Here is a 23,013-nt window from a genome sequence, read left to right as displayed (position 1 = left end):
AAATGGCTTCAGTCAAGGAGAGGGCTGCCGCGTTGAACCTTCATGAGAAGTTGTTTGGTGGACCCCAGACTTCTTACTCTCAGGGTAATTCACTCACCTTTGAATTAAGAGCGCATCTCCTTTTTGCCGATGGATTTCCAGATTGAACGTTCGTGTGTTTAGGAGTTAAAATAACGTAGGTTAGTTAGTTCTTCAATCTCGTCTCCTCTTGTGTCAAACACACCACACACTTGACATAGGCCTAAGCAATTATTTTACATTTCTTTTGCCTTGGGCCACTCACTGTCATTGTTTGATTGATTGAATACTTTATTGTCAGTTGAGTTCGCAGACAAGCGCACAGGAATGTAGCCTACAGTTCATAGGTCTGCTAAAAGGATTTAAACCCAAGAAAGCACTATATGGCTTTTTCCATTGTTGTTTTTTTTCCTTTTTTTTTCATTGTTGCCTTTTCATTGTTGCCTCACAGGCACAGTTTGTTTGCTGCCATGGGTGGAATAATAGGCTACATGTTTATTTGAATAACGCATGTTTATTTGTGCACCCATGCAGTGCTTGCTTTTGCTTACACTGTTCATTTTATTGTCTCCACCAGCCGAAGGCATGGGGGAGAGTATGTTTTCCCCTTCGTCCGTGCGTGCGTGCGTCCGTCCGTGCGTCCTCGCAGTTTGTGTGCACCAAATCTCAGTCGCCGTTGGCCCGGTCGCTGCCAAAGTGAGCACACACATTCCTAGCCCTAGAATGTCTCCAATGTTCGGTCGATTGACACTCAAATCTGGAGCCATAGAACGCTCCCATTGGTGCGCGGCCCTAAAGTGCTGCGCGCTACTTGTGTACTCACCCAATAATGTATTCCTCAGCCTGGGAGAACGATATTGTCCTATAGTGTCATATCCATTTGAAAGTTCTGGCTGAAAACATGTACTTTGTAAAATATCACCACTTATCACGAGCCAATTCACGGACGACTTACACGACCGGGCGAGGGGCTCGGAATGACTGCTGGACTGAATATATCAAAACTTCCTTTGGGAAGCACAAAACGTACGGGGCACACAATTGACAGGTGCTTGTGATTGACATGGGGTGACTAATCACACCACCTGCGTGATTGTGTGCCCCGTACTTTTGTGCTTCCAAAAGGAAGTTTTGATATATTCAGTCCTTGCCCGGTCGTGTCAGTCGTCCGTGTTGGCTCGTGATAAGTGGTGATATTTTACAAAGTACATGTTTTCAGCCAGAACTTTCAAATGGATATGACACTATAGGACAATGTCTTTCTCCCAGGCTGAGGAATTAATTATTGGGTGAGTACACAAGTAACGCGCTGCACTTTAGTGCTGCGCAGATTCGCTGCTAACCGCCGCGCAATAGGAGCGTTCTATGGCTCCAGATTTGAGTGTCAATCGACCGAACATTGGAGACATTCTAGGGCTAACACATTCCCTGGATGCCAATCTAGAACCTCTGCCTTAAATTTTTCAAATAGGCCTTTTCTAGCGCCACCTAGTGGCCGATGTTCACAAAACACATTTCTGTGCACTACTCTTACAGATTTTGTCCAAAAATCCTACAAATCGGTAGGCAGTATCTCGACAGTCATGTGATCGACACGGATCTGTCCAATTTTGCATATTCCATCCTGATTGGCTAAGATTGGCTTCCAAAATTTGTAGGATTGAGCCGTTTTGAACAAAATGCCTCAAATCCCAAACGCAAAGTGCAATTATCATGAAATTGCGCACACACGTTCCCACTAGGTCGAGGAAGAAATGCCACTTCAAATTTTTGAAATCAGCCTCATGGTGGCGCTATAACAGGCCGATTTCTGGTTTTACCTATAACTCCACCGATCAGTTTCAAACTTTGTAAGCGCACTCCCTAGAGGCTAAGGATAAACCTTTGCCCTGCATTTCTCACATCAGCCTTTTATAGCGCCACCTTTGGGCCGACTTATGTAAAACACATTTTTTAATATTACTCCTTGAGATTTTATCAAAAATCACGCAAATCGGTACACAGTATCTCTATAGTCATGTGATCAAGTCCGATCCGTCTGATATTTCATATTCCATCCTGTTTGGTTAATATTGGCTTCCAAAATTTGCAGGATTGCTGTTTTTGAACAAAATGCCTCAAATCATCAACGCATTTTGCGATTACCGTGAAATTTGCCACACATATTCCCACTAGGTCAAGGAACAAATGCTACCTTTTTCACATTGGCCTGTAGCGCCACCAGCAGGTAGACTTTAGCAAAACACATTTTTGGAACACAATGCTTCAAATCATGCATGCAGCGTCCGATTGCCATGAAAGATCTAAGGTGAAGAACATATGCCACCCTTTTTTACATTGGCCTATTATACAGTAGCACCACCAGGATGCACGGCCTGGTGGAGACCTGTGCTCGGAAGAGCACTGCTTCTAGTTCTTTTCTCTTTTCAGGTCATGTGGTTACTAAGGAAAACCATTCTGCTGCCTTATGGAGTGGGCTCATCCCCCATCTCAAGGCCTCAGTGAAGGTTAAGCTTAGACGCATCCATCTGAAGTCACACAGCAGCTGTTTTCTTGGCTCTGAAGCTATGGATGTGGTGATGGATCATCTCTCCCATGCTAGTGGCATTGAAGGTAATGGTATAGACCCATTTCTTGTTTAAAAACATTGAGACTGAATGCACAGGTGACTGTATCATGTAATCAGTCCCCATAATGAATTTCCAACAATCCCCAAACCAGTTGTTTTGGAGAGCGCTGGTTTCATTGGCTCATTTGGTACCGACCTGCGCGTGCGCGCGCATCTAGGTTCTTATCAGTGTAACGTGGACCAGAAATGCATATATATTCTAGGCCTACTAGTAGGCTACACCAGTGGTTCTCAGCCTTGTGAATTTCCAGGAACCCCAGTTTGATATGCATTATGCCAAAGAAAGACCCCAACTTGATATAATTTCTAACTCTCAGTGTTTATTCTGACCGCAGGTCAGTTATTGTGGAAACCTGCAGCGTGTTACTCTTGCCTGTCACATTGCCTGTAATGCTTGCCTTAATGTCACACACAATCTGTCTCGTTTGCCCTGCTCTACACTCATTGCACTCAGCTATGAGTGCAATGAGTGTTTGCCCGCGATCCGCGATCACTTCTCGCCCTTAAGGCGTTTTACTTGTTTAAAGTGTACATGGAAACTGTAAGGTGTGTATGGTGTACTACACCATAAAACTTTCAACAATGTTTCATCTGATAGTGATAGATCAACAACTTAATCCCTATATCGTATGATGAATAGTAGGGGACTGCCCATAAGTCCGAAGGTTCATTAGTCTGAAGGTTCATTAGTCCGAATTTAGTTAGGGTTACTGAGGTTAGGGTTATAGTTAGGCATGATGAACCTTGCCTAACCAATGCCATGGCACCGAATAGTAAAAATATCTGGAAATTGTGCTCTTGATGCGACGTGACGTGAGCTTGTAGATTTTCTATTCTTGAAACACTGCCTATATCTAGTAATGTTCCCAAAAAAAGGATGTCAGGTTTAAAATGATTAATTGGTACTAATGATGCCACAATACTATTGATTGAAAAAGAGAAAAAAATAATTGAAAATTAGATGGCATGTTATTTAGACAGATGCTATAGGTTCATTCTTTTTTAATATATATTAGACTGATGCTAGATTCTTGGTTTACCTATGATCCTAAATGACTGAGGCATTTGATGTACAGTATGTGCTTACCTTGCGTCTGCTAAATGTCTAAATTGATTTTCCACCACCATCACTATTTATTCCCAATTGCAGGCGCTTGTATCTCACGGGACAAGATCATCCATATTTGTCAGGCATTGTTGAACTGCAACGTGTTTGAAGCAGTGGATACCAAACTGTTTGGGAAAGACAAGAAGCAGGATTTGTTTCAGGACAGCAAAACTGCTCTCTACAGGTTAGTCGGACACAGCACGCACGTGCCCACACGTGCATACACATTGGTTTCCAAGCACTGCAATCTGAATATGCTCCAACTATCTTTTGAAAATATTAAACAGGTTCCTGGACACAGAAATGCCCCTGATTGATGAGTTGGAGAAAGGTGTGCTTGACCAAGGAATCCACAACTTCTGCTGTGCTCCTACAGACGGGTATGGGGACCGTCTTGGATATCAATATTGATCTTTTAGTTTTTGCTTGGCGTTTGTAATATTAGGAAAATGGTAAACAAGTAGTAGCCTAGATATTTATATGGTGCTAAATTGTAGGCCATTTTTCTAACTAACCACTAAATGTTGAGTAATTCAACTCGGCTGATTCCTCTTCTTGCAAATGCAAGAACCCTAACCCTAACCCTGTATATAATTTGCCTGTTTGTAGTTTTTCGTAAGGATTGAAGTTGTTGTTTAATCATGATGTGTTGGTCACACAAAGTCAACAAGTCTCTTTTTACCAGCATGCCCAAAGAGCTGGTTCAGACGTGTCTAGACTAGAGAGCTAGTCATCACGTGGTCATTTCTCTTCAGTTTTTCATTGGCTGTCTCTTTTAATGAGGGCTCTCAGAATATGGCATCTAAGCACGATGCAATACTGTGTTCTGGCATCCTCACAGACAACTGTGTCTGTCTACAGATCCTTCTCAATAAATTAGAATCTAATTTAAAAAAAAAAACGTCATATATTCTAGAATCTAGATTCATTACGCATGCACTGAAATATTCGAAAGCTTTTGTTTTAAATTGGACACTTGAAAATCTAAAATCTAAAATCCATAATCCATAATCGATATATCAATACACGAGACCACTCAAAAGAAGGATTTATAATACAGAAATGTCAAACTTCTCATAGGTGTTAATTTATGCACTAATACTTGGCCTAGAATACTTTTGAACAAATTGCTTCATCAATGGGGTGTGGCATGAAGATGATCAGCCTGTGTACTGCTGAGGCGTTATTGAAGCCCAGGTTTGCTTTGATAGAGGCCTTAAGTTAATCTGTGTGGTTGGGTCTGGTGTCTCATCTTCCTCGACAATACAACACTGGTCATCCATGGGGCCACTTGGCTGGTCAGACAAGCACAGTAATACCATTGCCAGTACACCAGTTACTAGTAGTTTTGGTACTGTGGGCAGGTGCCAGGTTCTGCTGGAAAAGGAAATCGGCATCTCCATAAAGCTTGTCAACATACAGAAGCACAAAGTGCCCTAACATCTCCTGGTAGGTGGCTGTGTGACTCAGGACTTGATAAAACACAGTGGACCAACACCAGCAGATGACATGTCACCTATGACGCCATCAAGCAATTTTGCATTTCATTTGAAAATCAAGGTCCCAGAGTATCTGGAGGAAGACTGAGAGGCACTGAGTCAGAGTGAGGTTTCTGCAGTCAGTGAGGTGCTATGGCATCTGCTGCTTTTCTTTATGATTCCTTACGTCCACAAAGCTAAATGGAGATACTGATTTCTTTTTTCGGATCACATGGCATCTGCCCACAGAGTGTGCTTGATGAAGTAATTTGTTCAAAAGTATTCCAGACCAAGTATTGAGTGCATAAATTAACATGTGTTTCAGAAGGTTGATATTTCTGTATTATAAATCCTTCTTTAGAGTGGTCTTGTGTAATATTCTAATATATTATATATGGATTTTAGATTTTCATGAGCTGTATGTCATACAAATCCAAATTAAAACAAAGATTTTGAATATTTCACTGCATGCGCCATTAATCTAGAATATAATAAGTAAAATAATTATATTACAGAAGAAAATTACCTTTTACACAATATTATATTTTTTGTATTGTTGACTGACAACAACTTAAAATCTGTTTGTTTTCATGTGAGATGTGTTTAGTTGCTGTTAGAAATGTGGGTTGAGCCAGCCTTGCAGCTGAGATTCCAGGAAGCTCCAAGAACGTATGACCAGACTGAGCAACTAGTCTAGTTAACATCTAAGCGTGACTTTTCAACACTCACTACTTGTCGAATGCGCAGTGGTTCTCGAACATTTTTATGTCAAGGACATGAAAAGCAGAGACACAGATATTTAAATGTAATATTTTGTTTACATTGATTTTGTGCTGCAGTTAAAAGAAAATGCTACAGATAAAAATATGATTTGATCGGGGCAAAAAAAATGGCTTGCTTCACCCTGGTATAATATGACTCAGAAAATGTTCATCTTTCGTCATTTAGCCGCTGAGCTTCCTTTCCTTCAGAAGGAGTTGAATTTGTTAATTAATCTATGATCAACATTAATTTGTAGTCAAGTTTACATTTAAGGCATTAAAGTGAAATATGTTGTCGTAAAACTAAAAACTACTGCAATGTAAGCTTTCAGTCATCTTTCTTTGTGTTGGTCGGCAGGCAAGAACATCTGGCATCTTCCCATTTTGAATCCAGCCAGATGTCCAGTCTAGAGGCCCCTGGCAGAGCCAACCAATCCTTGAGTTTTGGTTCCAACTCTTCATTACAACAATCATGTAAGTCTGCCATTTCATCACAACTCGACGCTATTGGCCATAAGATGGTCTCAGTCAAGAGCACTCAAAAGGAAAAATATCCACAGTATGGACTTTGTTCACAATCACAGTATCAGTGACGCTTTCCACGTTCGCAAAGTATGTTACAGGATGGTGTGGCACCCTACAGTATTTTTGCCCATTCTTTCTTTTAGCTGGGTGCGTAGTGTTGTTCCGACACACATTTCTCAGACGTTGCGTTGGTCCGACTCTTCCCATTACTAACCCTATCTTTAACGCTAACCGCACAACATAGTTGGAGTAATGACACGTTGGACTGATGTATTCCTCTCCTTTTAGCTACCCCTCTTGTGTCATGATAAAAAAAAAAAAAAAAAAAGAAAGAACAAATGGTATACAATGTAAATTTGATGAATTGCTGAATGAAGGGCAATAAAGAGCTTTGGATCCATGAGGACATACCTACACTGGATGATTGGTATAGAGAGGTATTGGATGTGATACTGCTGGAAAAACTAATTGTATCCTCCGTGATAACATGGAAGGGTTCACATTAAGGATACGGCAGCCGGTCTTGGAGGCAGTGGACCCCTCTAGGCCGAGCTTCAGTGTACCTTATTGAACAGTTCAAGGAAAGACTCTGGTGACCTGTAATATGCAGCCATGTCAAATCGGTGTACTTGTCTTTGGTTTACTTTAATTTTGTTGTTGATGTTTATTGTAATGTCTGTATTTTGTAGTAGGCCTACTTGCTATTGCTTTTGTGAATTTTGTAATGTTAAAGCAGTCGTGCTGCCAACATTTGTGGGTTCAACAAACATTGTATTCTGCCATAAATGTAAGCCAAGAGAACCTCAATAAACAAATATTAAAAAAAGAATGTATAGACCCTGGTCAGCTGAAGTAGATAATCTAGGTGGTTAACTGTACTATGTCTCTCATCTCTATCTACTGCCATTTCAGTGGTGGATGAACTGTGGCAGGAACAGACCATGCTCAGGCTGTTAAAAGTGGTAGAACTCCCCATGCTGGATGGATTGCTTCAGTGCCGCCAGAACCCCTCACCACCTTCTCCATGTCGTCAGCTGGCTCACAACAAACCAGACCTCATCTACAGCAGCAGCAGTCACCTGGACAGACAGATCCTCAAGACTTTTAGAGACTCACAGTACGTGTGTGTGCGTGTGAGTCCTCAAATCCCCTTGAGCAACACTCTCAAACCACTGAAGCAAATCAGTGAAGCTATTCAGATCACAATGACTAATATCAGCAGTACAAACTACTTAATCCACTTGATTTGTTTGTACCTGCCAAACTGTTGAGGAAAAATAAATGTTGTATTGCTAGCAAAGAAGAAAAATATTACAGCAATACTTGTGTATTTATTAACAGGCACAGCATTTCTTTCTTTTTTACAGTAGCCTACTGGTGTTTTCACATCACCTTTTTTGTCTTTTAATAAGACATTTATAATAAGAAGTGTTATTTCTTCTCTTCCTCAGGGAGGATGAGTGGCTCTGTGCAGCGCTGGACTGTCTGGACAGCCTCCCTGATCAGCCAGTGGTGGAGCTGAGCAGGGAGCTGCCTAGATGCTTCGCTCAAGATCATGACGGTCATGGCTACACCACGGCAGGTAGTGCCAATGCAAATGAAAGCAAGTGTCACCACATGGATGATTCATATCATATTGTCTGTCGGGTGCAAATGTAACAAGTAAAACGGAATTGGTCCTGATCTCTTCATTGTTTTTTAAATGAACCAATTTCAACCCAGTGTCTCATTTTGTGCATGTCACTATATCCCAAAATGGCCAACACATTAGACAGAATGCACGTTTCTGCCTGGCAACAAAATAATGCTGCAAACACTATCTGAAGTTGATCTTTGATTATGCCTTCACCATAGGTGCCTTTTAAAAAAGAAAGCAAAACAAACGGGCACTGCCTTCTTTACTTTAACCCATTTAGACCTAGAATTATTGAATGCTTTAACCAGTGAAAAATAGCAGATATACAAGCTCACAGCGCGGCACCGAGTGCCGCGCTGCGAGCTTGTAGATCTGCTATTTTTGAAAAAGTCGTGAAAATGTGTGCAAATCTTTGAATATATGTATTTTCAAAGCGAACGGTTGTAACTCAAATTTTGCTTCTGGGTGGTCCCTGGAACTAGATATTTTGAAATGGGGGTCCGTGGCCAAATACATATCATCTTGGGGGTCCTTCACATGAAAAGGTTTGAGAACCTCTGACATAGTAGTCTCTCAAGAACAGACTAACTGAGCTCCAGTTAATAACACTATAATTGACCAAAGAATTGTGTTAATTTCTACACACAGTAAGAAAGTAAGGTTTGTGTCTACCCCAGGCCTGCCTAAGTGCGTGTGCTGTCTGGATGGCATGGACCAGGGTAAGCTGCTGATTTATGAGGCCCTGGTCAAACACTACAGCCACACCGACCGGCCTGCACTGCTGCCCAAACACATGAGTGACGTCTACGCTGCCATCATTGACCTGCTGGGTGAGATGCGAAATATCACACCCTTCACATTTCACAATGTGATTTTTCTTCATCTGTTGTTGTTGTAGGCCTACCCCTATTGGGTTCTAAAGTGATGGGAACGAAGCGATGTCTTACGTTTCTTGTGAAGGCATAACCATTATTAGTTCATATTCAAGCTTGAAGCAAACTATGAATATAGTATTTATTGCTAAACGTATCTTGATAACTAAGCACTGAACTTGAAGCCCCCTGCTTTCCCATACTGAGCTAATAGGAGAGGATTCATAAAAGTAGGGGGGGGGGGGGGAGTCATTTTCAAATGGATGGGTAAGTAGGCTACAGTAGGATACCCACCATGCACTGGCGAGTGGAGCCAACTTGTAATTCCTAACTCCATGCCCAGCCCCAACCTAAATTTAATCATTGCCCAAACACACCCATCAGAGGTGTATAATGGGTGTTTTCCTGCTAAATGACAAATCCAATCCAAGTTCTACACTTACCCTGGTTTCTCTCTCCCTAGTGAATGCAAAGCTGGACAAGGCACTTGAGGCCCTGCAGCTCTGTCTGAAGCTACTGCCTCCTAGCTGCAGAGAGGAGCTGCGCAGGCTTCTGACTTTCATGGCTCTGGCAGCTGACCCTGGGGCGATAAAACTGGACAAAGAGGTTACACACTCACTCACTTTATATTAACACATTGAGTGTTTTTCCCGACTAAAGTCGGGATTTCAAATCCGGCTGCGGAGTGCTTTTCACAATGAAAGTCAGGATATCGTTTTTTATTATAACAGTAGCGCGCGGTCATTGGGACCCGCGGGTGAAGGAAAACTCTTCTATGCAATGCTCTGGCTTTAAAACTGGCTTTATCTCGGAATCCATCTGCAGATCACGTCGCTCGTCGAGAAACACTTTTTTTCACTGGCCCATATCTAAGCGTATTATGGCACCTGAGTACGTATGCGTATACTCATTGACACATAGCACAAACACTCCTCTTCATTTTGAACATACACGGTATGCCCGTTTAATAAAGGCAGAAGTGTGAAACTGAAAAGAATCAAAAAAGAGAAAATCAGATTCTCAATTAGCCGATCGCTATGCCCCTCCTAAAGCCGTCCTCGTCCAATGCCAAGTTAGCAACAGGTTACTAACGCAGCAGACTTGGCAAGCTGCCATGGCGGCGCGCATCGGTGTACCGCTAGTCTGGCTGCTAGATAGAGATGGGATTTATGGTTCTTTGAAGTGAACCGGATCTCTGAGATCCGTTCCTTTCAAAGAGCCGTTCAAAAGACTGGCTCATTTTAGTTACTGGTTACTTTGTAGATTTTGATTATGATTGTAAATCACTTCCACCCAAATAGGCCTGTACATTTTGGCCATTGGATACATTTCTGGCATTTGAAAATAGGTGATCTACAAGCTCACAATGTGTCACGTTGCGATGCATTGTGAGCTTGTAGATCAGCTATTTGCAAATGATTTTTCTACATTTTACTCATTAGAAAACCTGTGAAACAGGACATTCTGCATAATGAGTACGTTCTAATATTGGTACTTTAAGTAGCCTACATTTTGATACCAATACTATTTTACTTTTACTCTAGTAGCCTACATTAATAACATTCCAAACTTGATTGCAGTATTGGTATGTTTACCTAAGTAAAGAAATGTAGTACTTTTCCCACCACTGTTCATAGAAAGGAACGGCTCCCTACTGTGAACCGAATCATATCGTTCATTTCAAAGAGCCGTTCAAAAGACTCGATTCGTTCGCGAACGTCCCACCCACTCGCTTCCGTGTCACAAACACTGAAACAAAAACAGAACGGATTGCACTGACCTACACAAACCAACCCACGGGAATAATTTAGGAGCACTTCATGAGAAAATATAACTGGTAACACTTGTGTACTGTATGTTAATCTGACTTTAGTATAGGCTATTGTTTTCTTCCTGGACGTTTGTGGCAGGTTAGTCTGCAGCTGGGTGCTATTGCTGCACGCCGCCATGGCAGCTTGCCAAGGCACCCGCCTTAGTAACCTGTCGCTAAACGTGGCATTGGGCAAGCACGGCTTTAGGAGGGGCATAGCGATCGGCTAATTGACAAAATGCAAAAATAGCCGATCTACAATTATTTGTAATCAAACACAAATGTTTTAAACCAGCATGATACAAAGTGTTTTTAACTAGTAAAGCTTACAATGAAATAATAAAGTTACATGAAATGTTTTCTTTTAACTAAAACATCATCACATAAACATGAAATGAAATAACAGTTCAAGTGTACTCACACACAAAGCTTCCACAAGGTCCCAACAGGTAAAAGAAAGTACACTGGCAAAAGCATCTACTTTTATACACTGCTAAATCACAAAGGTGTGGCGTATGAGACCTGATCAAAGGCATACAGCAGGTTGAGAGAGGGTGACCTAGGTCAGCAGGACCTGGGTCAATATAACCTAAAGTTCAAAGACATAAGGTCACAATACCTTGTTAAGCCTGTAAAAGGCACTAAACATGAAAAGAAAAGCATGTAACATTACACTCCCCGCCTGGGATTAATTACAATACCACTATTAAAGACAAATAAATCAAAAAATCACATGCACAATCTAAGTAATCTTAAGAGGACATGAGCATCACAATCTCAGTGATGGGACGGAGGAAAGTCTTAGCAGTCCCTCCTTTGGTGACCTTGAGCTCCAACTTCCGGACCTTGTTGTCGTTTCCAGGGAAGACTTTAGTGACCAAAGCCATGGGCCAGTGGTTTCTCTCAACCTGGCTGTCACGAAGAAGCACTAAATCTCCTTCTTTGACGTTGGGATGGCTCTTCTGCCACTTAGAACGTTCCTGTAGTGTACAGAGGTACTCGCGCCGCCACCTCTCCCAAAAGGTGTTGGCCAAGTGTTGGACCCTTCTCCATTGTTGGCGGTGTAGATCTGCATCAACGAAACACCCTGGAGGCGGAGGACTGCAGACCTTCTGGGTAAGGATCAAGTTCGGAGTAAGAAGGGATGGAGCTTTAGCATCAGTTGAGATGGTTGTCAGAGGTCTGGCATTAATTATGGCTGAAACTTCTGCCATGAGAGTGGACAGAACCTCGTGAGTAAGATGAGACATTTGAATCTGGGAGAGCATGGAATCCAGAATCCTCCTGGAGACCCCAATCATCCTCTCCCACACACCACCCATGTGGGAGGAATGGGGTGGATTGAAGATCCAAGTACAGCCTTCTTCACTGAGGAACTTGGAGACATTGGGCTCCTTGTCATCTTGAAGGAGTACCTTCAGCTCTTTGCAAGCCCCCTTGAAATTCGTGCCACAGTCGGAGCGGATCAGCTTCACGGGACCCCGGATGGCGATGAATCGACGAAGTGCATTCATGAAGCTTGAAGTGTCCATGGCTTCAATGAGCTCTATATGAACAGCACGCACACTGAGGCAGGTGAAAATCACTGCCCACCGCTTGCTGTTGGCTGCTCCTCCGCGGGTGCGTCTAGTAGATATGCTCCAGGGGCCAAACACATCAATGCCCACGTTGGTGAAGGGTGGCTCTGTGCTTAGCCGATCTGGAGGGAGGTCAGACATCTTTTGCTCGGCTGTCTTACCTCGGAGCTTGTTACATACTACACACTTATGCAGATGTCTTGCGATGCACCTCTTGGCTCCAACAAGCCAGATGCCATCTGAGCGTATGGCTCCCTCTGTGAAGACCCGGCCTTGGTGCTGGACTCTCTCATGGTAGTACTTGATGAGAAGAGTGCCGATGTGACTGCGACCAGAGATGATGAGAGGGTATTTCTCTTCCTCTGTGAGAGTTGAGTGACAAAGACGGCCCCCGATCCTCAAGAGTCCGTTGTTATCAAAGACAGGATCCAGCTTCCTTAGTGGACTGTTCTTCGGGATGTCTATCCCTTGCTTCAGACAAGACATCTCTGTCTGATATGCCTCGCCTTGAGCGCAACGAATGATGATCTGCTTTGCTTTCAGCAGATTGTCTGGTGTGCGAGCCTTGGAGCACTGATGCCAGCCTTTGCATGTGGGAGTCTGACTTGTACTCTTGTCTCTGAAGGTCTCTGCGACGTGAATTAGAGTAGCTATGGCTCTGATGAGAGACTGCCATGTTGAAAACCTCTCAAATCGCTGGCAGCTCAGGTTTGTGTTGGTACAGGATGTGAGGTTCGCTCGAACATCTGCATCAGACTCTGGGTCCATGAGGTCATACGTGGTGTCCACCACAACATCATTTGTGGGTTGAAGCAGGAACTTGGGCCCAGTTAGCCAGCTGGTACTTGAGAGCAGTTCCGCAGATACTGACCTGGTTGCTATATCTGCTGGATTCTGGCTGGTGGGTACGTAGTGCCACTGTTCAGGACTTGAGAACCTCCTGATGCGTTCTACCCTGTTGCTGACATACACGTAGAACCTGCGGGTCACATTGTGGATGTAACCTAGTACGACCCTGCTGTCAGTGTAAAACCTTGTTTCGTCTAGCTTGACATCCAGTTCTCTTGACACCAGTTCTGCAATCTCAATTGCTAGGACGGCAGCTCCTAGCTCGAGCCATGGGACTGTATGGACTGACATAGGAGCCAGCTTGGCCTTTCCCATGATGAATCCTACATGGATGCCGCTGTCATCCAACACCCTCAGGTAGGCCACTGCAGCAATGGCTTTTACAGAAGCATCTGAGAAGACGTGCAGCTCCACGCGCTGGGCGTTAGATACAGACGTGCTTGTGTAGCAACGAGGAGTCTCAAAGTGTTCAAGGGCTTGCAGTGACTCTCTCCAAGCAATCCATTCTGCTTCCTTATCGGCTGGGAGGGGCTCGTCCCAGTCAACGGTATCGTGGGTGAGTTCTCTCAGAAGGAACTTTCCTTGTATGGAGATCGGTGCCACTAGTCCTAGTGGATCGAACAGACTGTTCACTGTAGCAAGCACACCTCTGCGTGTAAAGGGCTTGTTGGTGCTGGCGACCTGGAAGGTGAATGTATCTTTGCTCAGGTCCCAGTTCAACCCTAGACTGCGCTGCACTGGAGGAGGCTCTTTGTCTAGGTCGAGATCCTTCAAGTCCTTTGCATACTCGGAGGATGGAAAGGCTTGCATGACTGCCAGAGAGTTGGATGCAATCTTGTGGAGGTGTAAGTTGGACATGGCTAGCATACCTCGAGCTGCTTTGAGTAAGCCGACGGCTTCCGATATGGAGGACAGGGATGTGAGACCGTCGTCCACATAGAACTCTCGATGGATGAACTCTTTTGCTGCATGGCCGAACTCATCTTCTCCAAGCAGAGCAGCTCGCCTGAGGCCATAGGTCGCTACGGCCGGAGAGGGGCTGTTGCCGAATACGTGGACACGCATTCGGTATTCGACAACTTTATCCATGGGGTTGTTGTTCTTGAACCATAAGAATCGGAGGAAGTTCCTATGATCTTCCCTCACGATGAAACTATGAAACATCTGTTCAATGTCCACAGTAACAGCAATCTGTTCACGCCTGAAGCGCATAAGAACTCCCAGCAACCCGTTGTTCAGATCTGGTCCGGTCAGCAACACATCGTTGAGAGACACTCCAAGATGTTTTGCGCTGGAGTCAAACACGACTCGGATTTGACCTGGTTTGCGGGGGTGATACACTCCAAATGAGGGGAGGTACCAGCACTCTTCTCCCTCTGCCAAGGGTGGAGCCAGCTCTGCATGTTCTAGATCGAAGATCCGTTGCATGAAGCTGACGAAGTGCTGCTTCATCTCAGCCTTCCTTTCAAGGGTGCGACAAAGAGAGTTAAACCGACTCAAAGCTTGCTCTCTGTTATTAGGCAGACGTGATCTTGATGTGCGGAAGGGGAGGGGAGCTACCCAGTTGTTTCCTTCATCAATGAACACCTCCCTATCCATTAGCTCGATGAACTGCTTGTCCTCGATAGAGGGAGCAACCTTGTTGTCATCCTCTGTACGCTGGAAGATATCGCTTCCCAAGGAGTCACCTTCGCTACATGGAGCTGGAACAGAAATGAGCTGCGGGCTTTGCAGGTCGTAAGAACTGTGAAACCTCTGATTGTTCACAGTGAGCTTCTCTTTCACAGTGAGATGGTTAGTGCAGGGTGTGAAGTAAGAGTGGCGTCCGTTCTCAAGAATGTGAGTGCGGAACACACTTGCATCCTTGGGTTTGTGAGCTGCTCCAAGACAGGCTTCCCCGACAATAACCCAGCCAAGATCCAAGCGTTGGGCATAAGGCGCGTTATTAGGTCCGTTGCGTTGGTCTCTCACCTTGTGGACTTGTAGAACGTCACGCCCAAGCAGGAGTAGGATCTGAGCCTCTGGATCAAGTGGTGGAATGTGCTTCACAATGGACTGGAGGTGACTGTGATGCTTTGCTATTTCCGGCGTAGGAATCTCTGACCTGTCTTCAGGGATGTAGTTGCACTCTATGAGAGTCGGGAGATTGATGCTGAGACTTCCATCCAAAGGTTCAGCGATGAAGCTCGTTGCTCTCCTTCCAGACATCTCAGTGACACCGGCACACGTCCGGAGCGTGTAGAGAGAATCCGTGCCCTTAAGGCCAAAGAGGTCAAAGAACTCCGATCTAGCGAGAGACCGGTTGCTCTGGTCGTCGAGAATAGCATAAAGTCTCACTGACCTTTCTGGTTGTCCATTGGGATGCACTGTAATGAGGCATATTTTAGAGCAGGAGCGTGGGCTGTTGTTTTCTCCACAGACTTCCGTGCACTTGGAGTTCACAGTGGGAGATGGCTCAGCCTTCTCCTCCCCGCCATTCTCTGACTCGGGGATCTGGTTATCCCATGGAGCTGGTCCAGGGTGAAGGGCTGTTATATGCTTGTCACTGCTGCACTCCTTGCATTGAACAGCAACTTTGCAGTCTTTGGCAACATGCTTGCTTGTTGAACAACACTTAAAGCATATGCCAGCTTCTTTGAGAAAAGCCTTGCGATCTTCGATGGCCTTGGACCTGAAGCCTCTACAGTGTTTAAGGGGGTGAGGCTTTTTATGGATCGGACATTGCTTATTGACATCCGGTTTTGGACTGGGAGTCTCTGTAGTGTCGGATTCAGACGTAGAAGAGACCTCTGTCTTGTGCGAAGTGACTACGTTTCTGGAGCTACTCATTTTCTTCAGTGTGTTGTCTGGCTTCACAGATGTAGTGGCTGAAGAGAAAAGAGTGAAACTTGGGTCGTTGCGGATGTAAGCCTCTTTAGAAACGAAGTCTGCAAAGTATGTGAAAGGTGGAAACTGTGCCTGGTAGCGCAGCTTGTAATCGCTCCCTTGTGAGATCCATCTTTCCTGGAGGTTAAATGGCAACTTCTCCACAATGGGATTCAGGCCTTTAGCGGTGTCCAGGTAAGTCAGCCCTGGTAGGGTTCCCATATGTGCCGCTGATACTATTTCCTGTAGCAGATCACCAAGCTCTCGGAGCTTCTGAGGATCCTTATTAGTGATCTTCGGGAACTTCTCTACTCTGTCCAAGAAAGCCTTCTCGACCATCTCTGGTGACCCATAACACTCCTTAAGACGAGACCATGCCTTTCTCAGGCCTACAGCTGGGTCGTTGACGTGAACAGCTCGAATCCTCTTCACATGTGCTGACGACTGTGGGCCTAACCACTTAGTTAGCAGATCGAGCTCTTCACTGCTGTTAAGTCCTGTTCCTTGAATGGAGTTCAGGAAGCTTGACTTCCACGCCCCGTAGCCTTCAGGACGGTCGTCAAACTTGGTGAGACTGGAGCTCAGCAGTTCACGTCGAGCGAGGAATTTAGCAATGTCACCAAACCCTGTATTGTCACCAGAGTGAGTATGAGTAGCTTGATTGTTGTGAGCGGAGTAGAAAGGATTTGTTTGCCGACTGGGTGAGCTTTGCGGTTGAGTGCTGTCAATGCGACTGTTGGTGAAGCGCGCAGTGGCACCATCGATCACAGGATTGTCTTGCTGAGGGGCACTGTTGGACACAACAGGATTGCGCTGCTGAGGGGTGCTGTTGAATACAGCAGCGCTGTGCTGCTGTGGTGCGCTGTTGAATGTAGCAGAGTTGTGCTGCTGTGAAGCACTGTTGAATCCAGCAAAGCTGTGTTGCTGAGGTGCGCTGTTGAACACAGCAGAGCGGTGCTGTCGAAGTGCACTGTTGAATACAGCAGGATTGTGTTGCTGAAGAGCAGTATTGACTGCAGCAGAACTGCGTTGCTGAGAAGCACTATTGAATGCAGCAGAACCAAGTTGCTGAGAAGCACTATTGAATGCAGCAGAACTGTGCTGCTGTAGCTGAAGATGCACAGAAGCAGAGAACTCATTCTCTGAGAACACATTTTCTTCAATGACTTCGCTATTGGTTGCTTTGGAATGACATTCAACGTAATCACTGGTTCTTTCTTCAGCAGATTGGGATGGAAGCGCAGCGATGCCTGATGCTCTAGAGCCTCCGGAGTGTCTGGAGGATCTATCCAATTCCTCAAGAACCTCAGCCTCCGCTTCTGCTGCTGCAATGTCTTTGTTTAGGTTCAGTGTTTTAAGATCTGCGTCTATCCGAGCTTTCTCTAATAACAGTTTGTTTTCCTCCTCAACATAAGCTGTGCGGGCACGTGCGGCCAATACTTTAGCTCGTGCTTTAGCTGCTGCCACAGAAGCAGAAGATTTCCTTGAACTTGAGCTGCTGGCTACTGACCTTGTTACAAGTGTCTCGTTTGCTCCAGGAGCTGTCTGCTGTTCCTCTGTGCGTTGAGTAGCGTCCATCTTGTAACTTGGGTTGAGTTGGAAAAGCTGATGAAGAGTAGTTATCTTGATTGCGAGGATGACTGCTGTGTAGACCCCGATGAGATGCTGTGTTTTCACTATTATGGCACCTGAGTACGTATGCGTATACTCATTGACACATAGCACAAACACTCCTCTTCATTTTGAACATACACGGTATGCCCGTTTAATAAAGGCAGAAGTGTGAAACTGAAAAGAATCAAAAAAGAGAAAATCAGATTCTCAATTGACAAAATGCAAAAATAGCCGATCTACAATTATTTGTAATCAAACACAAATGTTTTAAACCAGCATGATACAAAGTGTTTTTAACTAGTAAAGCTTACAATGAAATAATAAAGTTACATGAAATGTTTTCTTTTAACTAAAACATCATCACATAAACATGAAATGAAATAACAGTTCAAGTGTACTCACACACAAAGCTTCCACAAGGTCCCAACAGGTAAAAGAAAGTACACTGGCAAAAGCATCTACTTTTATACACTGCTAAATCACAAAGGTGTGGCGTATGAGACCTGATCAAAGGCATACAGCAGGTTGAGAGAGGGTGACCTAGGTCAGCAGGACCTGGGTCAATATAACCTAAAGTTCAAAGACATAAGGTCACAATACCTTGTTAAGCCTGTAAAAGGCACTAAACATGAAAAGAAAAGCATGTAACATTACAAAGCGACAGACAGTCTCGGTAACAATTTTTCCAATTAATGGAAAAACCCTGCATCTAAATAATTAATTATATAGAAAGTGTTAAGCATTCTTGCCATGTTGTCCTGAGAAAAGGCAATAGATCAGTCCCACAATGTACTGCTTCAGAGGTGGACCGTATTTGATATTGATTCTGCTGCTCTATTTTCAGCTTGAAATACTATCGTAAAGAATGGTACTTTTCTGTTGGGCTAACCTCCAAAGCAGTGTCTCCAAAGTCATTTGGCCTGACTTGTTGAGGTTTTTATTTAAAGGAGCTATAGTCAACTTTTTCTTGAAAAACAGATGCTAAAATAAAAATGTTTAGAAAATATTTTATAAAAAAAATAAGCTTCTTATATGTGTTTCTTTTCAAAAATGACCACAAAAAGCGTAAAATAATGATAAAATAATCATTTTGGACATTGTCAGACCGACACTTTGTTTACATTCTAGTCTATAGACTAGGATGTAAACAAAGTGTCAGCCCTACAATGAAAAAGCTGACTATAGCTCCTTTAACACTTGGGTGTGCTGTTCTAGATGGAGAACAGACTGGCAGTGATGAGATCCTTCTGCAGGGCTATCCTCCACAGCAGGAAGCTCTCCATGGAGAAGGATCAACTGATGATGATCTTTATGATCGACAACAGAAAGGAAATCTTCAAGGTACTAGTCTTCAATGTTTTCAGGCCAAGGACCCCTTAGCTGAGAGAGAGATGAAGCAGGGACCCCAACAACCTTTTCAGAGATTCCATAGTTTCATTGTTTGACAGCACAATCAGTGTATTTTGGATTCATGAAAATGTTTCAGATATGTAACCACTTGAACCATCAACACTTAATAAACTTGACCTTTCACTGTGTACTTAGTCTGCTCTTTTGCCCCTCTACACCAAACCTTGTAGCCGAAAATAGCAGATCTACAAGCTCACAACTTGTAGATCGGCTATTTTTGGCTAAAGTTCTCAGAATATGAACACTACGGTTCAAGTGGTTCATATAAAACAGGACCCCCTATACCTATAGTAACTCGAGTACCCCCTTGGGGTCCCAGACCCCCTGTTGAAGACCTCTGCTGTAGACTATGAACTTAAAGAAAATATTGCAGAAATATAGCATACATTTAGAGTAGGCTATAATGATTAGATTATAGCAAAAGGCTATTGAGCTCTCTTCTGAAGTTAAGAGGCAAAGCTTGAGCTGATTGGCTCATAAATATCTGTCTCCATAAATTCTCTTAAAGTCAAAATCAACAAACTATTCACTTACTATCAATACACAAGTTCTTCACTGAATTGTTTGTTCTGAATGACTTACCGGATCTTTGTGCCTTAGGTACCTGGGGCTCTATACAAGCAGGTCAGTGATATGCTGGACAACATCTCGCGTGGGACGCAACCAGATGTAACAGGTAAATGGTTAATTTACAAGCATCTATTTGTTATGGAAAACTAAATGGAGAAATGCAAAACATGATGTGCTGGGGCTCCAAATAGGACCATAGGTTGCAGCTTACCCTTGCTCCCCTTTACATTGAATGTCCTAGACCTAGAGACTAGACTATCAATATCATATAGACAAGCATTAGGTTTGCTACTCAGGAGTACACCCATAATTAAGTCAAAGTAACTGCAAAGCTGCTTGTAAAAGCAGAGCTCAAAATGTTCACTACTTGGTCAAATTAAATTGATATTTTGGAAGTTATTTGGGGTTTGTATTGCAAAGTACACCGCCGTGATTACATCATCACGGTGTACTTTGCAATACAAACCCCCAAATCAATCCTCCAGTTCTGGGCAACACAGAAGGGTGGGTGGGGCTTTTTTCTTATTTCCACATAAGAACTTAAAGGTATATTAATGACATAGTTGAATATTGAAAATGGGTGGTTCTCCCATGTAATCTTCATTCATAACTCCAATGTTTTCTTTATCTCCTAGGCTCTCCATTCTGCCAGCAGGTCCCTGCCAACATTTACCGAGACACTAGCATGATCACCACAAACCAGCATCTCTGGGATTTGCTTAAGATCATCCATCAGGACCCTAAAACATCAACCAAGGAGAGAAGGCGCCGACTGGGTCAATTTTACCAAGCCCACCCAGTCATATTTAATGAATACTTTGGTGATTCTGCTGTTGGTGTATTATAAATGTTTACCTAGAATGACATGCCAAAAGTAGGAACACCCGGTTGAAAGTGGTTACGTCTATACGTCCGTCTGTGGATTTTTATAAATGACCAATATCAAGTATTAGTGACTACATCGGATCCATTTATACACAGGTTATTTTATTTTTCTCCTATTTCTACAAATAAGTGCTTTGTCCTTTAGATTCTGTAAAGGTTAAGAATTGTGTAAGGATTGTATGTTTTTTATACGTGTTAACAACAATTAAAACTAAATAAAAGCTTTGCTTAATGTGCAAGAATTGTTTTTGTTGTTGTGTTAAATCAATTATTCTGACTTTTACTCTCTGATATCTGGTGAAATACAGTACTGATTGATGCGTTTTATTGAACTACGAGAAAATGAGCACAGACGTCAAGGTCTCAGTTAGAAATGGGGAAACTATACAAGCTCAGAGGTCACTTTACGGCAAACTGCAAGCTTGTACATCTGCTATTTCTGAAATCTTGACTATAATTTTCTTAACACAAATCTTCTCTTCTGGAGGTCACTGGCACAAAACCTAAGATGGGGGGGGGGGGGTCCATGGGCACAAACTTTTGAGAAGGACTAACGTTTAGAAGGCATTTTTAGTGGGATAAGCCACAATGTGTCCTTTTGGCCAATATGTATAACTTAACTTGATACTTGATGTGACCAGTCGATACGTTCATCATGATGGACACTGGACAGTTTAAGTTTTGTAGTGTAATGTTGATACTCGTGGCTGATCTATGTGCCAAGTATCAGTTCTTCCTCTTCCCAGGGCCAACCTTTCCACCAGGTTGTGTAAATCCATTCATACGTCATAGTCCTGCTGGCAGACAGACGAGAGGGAAGAAAGGAACTCACGTGGACCTAACTGCTAATATTTTGTTTATTCCGTGGGGTCACCACTCACCACAGAATGAACAATTCCTCAGGAGTTCTGACAACTTGAAGCCTTAGCCTGCCATGTCATGTTTAAGATATTTTGTGGAATGTGACGTTGGCATAACAAAGACATTGTGTCAATGTCAACATTGTTCATGAATGTAGCCATTAAATGTCATTCTGTCAATGATGTCACTTTCAATGCAAAGATTAATATTCATGAGAGGTGTCATCAATCATATACAGTGTTTGTCTCATAGTAGCCAGTCAGAAATCAACCAGTAAATGGGCACAACCACCAGGTGTCCTCATCCATCAAGCCTACAAAAAGAGCAGATGATTTCTGACACTGGATGGCTACTGCTGAGCCTAGAACCCAAGTGTTCCTGTTCTGTGTCCAACATTCAGTGAAAATAGAAATACTAGCTCAACGTGTTGCAATGGGTTGTGAGCTTGTACATCGGATATTTTCTACAAATAGGTTTATTGTAGAGCAAATTCTAGGAGCCCAAGTATATAATGTAGCCTTGCTCCAGTAAACTAAGTATATAAGGTTTAAGATATGAAAACATGAATTGCTGTTACAAATAATATGTGTAAATGCTGTTGTGCAGCAGATCTACAAGCTCACAACACAGGTGTGAGTCAAGGTGGTGTCTTTGGAGCAATGGTCCAGAGTATAGCCTAATACTGTTCAATTTGTACACTGAGTTAAATAAACACTGTGGATTTATAGTGTGGACTGGCTCTAGTAATAGTGATTCAGTGATTCTGTCTGTCTGACAGAACAGAACCTGCAAGGCCACCCTTAAGACAGCTGCCAACCAGTCTCCTTCCGCAACAAACACACACACACACACACACACACACACACACACACACATATAATTGTAAATTATGACAGCAAATTATTCTCTCATTGTTAGATTATCTTTTAATATTTTTACAGACAAAAAATAATATACATTATCAATGACAAAATCTGTACTAGGAGCATCTTCTAGCACAGGTCTCAACCTGTGGGCCAGGGCCCACCGGTGGACCATGAGGATATTGCAAGTGGGCCCTCAAATAACTGGCAAAACACTATGATTTTAATCATAATATAACATTAATATTTAATAAAATGTATGTCCAAACCTTCAAAAAAAATATTTTCATTGTGATAGGCCTACAGATAAATAGCAACCTAAAAGTATTATACGTTGGCATCGATCCAAGCTGGAACATAATCGACTGATTGACTATTAAAATAAACATGCTCTGAAATGTTGAGAACCACTGTTCTAGCAGCCCACCTCAACACTAGGAGGCGTCCTGAACTCCATGTTGAGATCCACTGCACTCAACCTGGCATCAGCAAGCTTTCACTACAGTAGCCTGCATTCATGCTTACTATGATCGGCTATGTGTAAGAAATATAGACTAGAGCAGCCATTCTCAACCTGTAGGCCGGCGAGGGCATTGCCAGTGGGTCCCCAAATAATTGGAAAACAGATACAAAAAAAAAGATAATGGCAGGATATTTATTTTCCCTTTTCTTTTCTTCTTTT

At 43.2% G+C, this 23,013-nt stretch overlaps 1 protein-coding gene across 1 annotated transcript; it reads left to right on the top strand.

Annotated features, from left to right (window-relative positions):
- Positions 1-2: 2 nt before the first annotated feature.
- LOC308284933 (DEP domain-containing protein 7-like) lies at positions 3-22,272 on the top strand (the record flags this gene model as incomplete). The annotated part of the gene is made up of 11 exons (XM_080725657.1): positions 3-84; positions 2,449-2,631; positions 3,798-3,971; positions 7,432-7,636; positions 7,971-8,101; positions 8,833-8,985; positions 9,491-9,633; positions 18,958-19,083; positions 19,753-19,828; positions 20,358-20,498; positions 22,247-22,272. 11 exons carry the CDS (start codon positions 3-5, stop codon positions 22,270-22,272), a joined length of 1,440 nt encoding a protein of 479 aa, XP_080581783.1.
- Positions 22,273-23,013: the final 741 nt, after the last annotated feature.

This window comes from Nannobrachium achirus, assembly GCF_963921795.1.
Source record: "Nannobrachium achirus genome assembly, chromosome: 5".
NCBI lineage: Eukaryota > Metazoa > Chordata > Actinopteri > Myctophiformes > Myctophidae > Nannobrachium > Nannobrachium achirus.
Note: the sequence above shows the minus strand (reverse complement) of the source record. Positions and strands in the feature narration are given on the sequence as shown.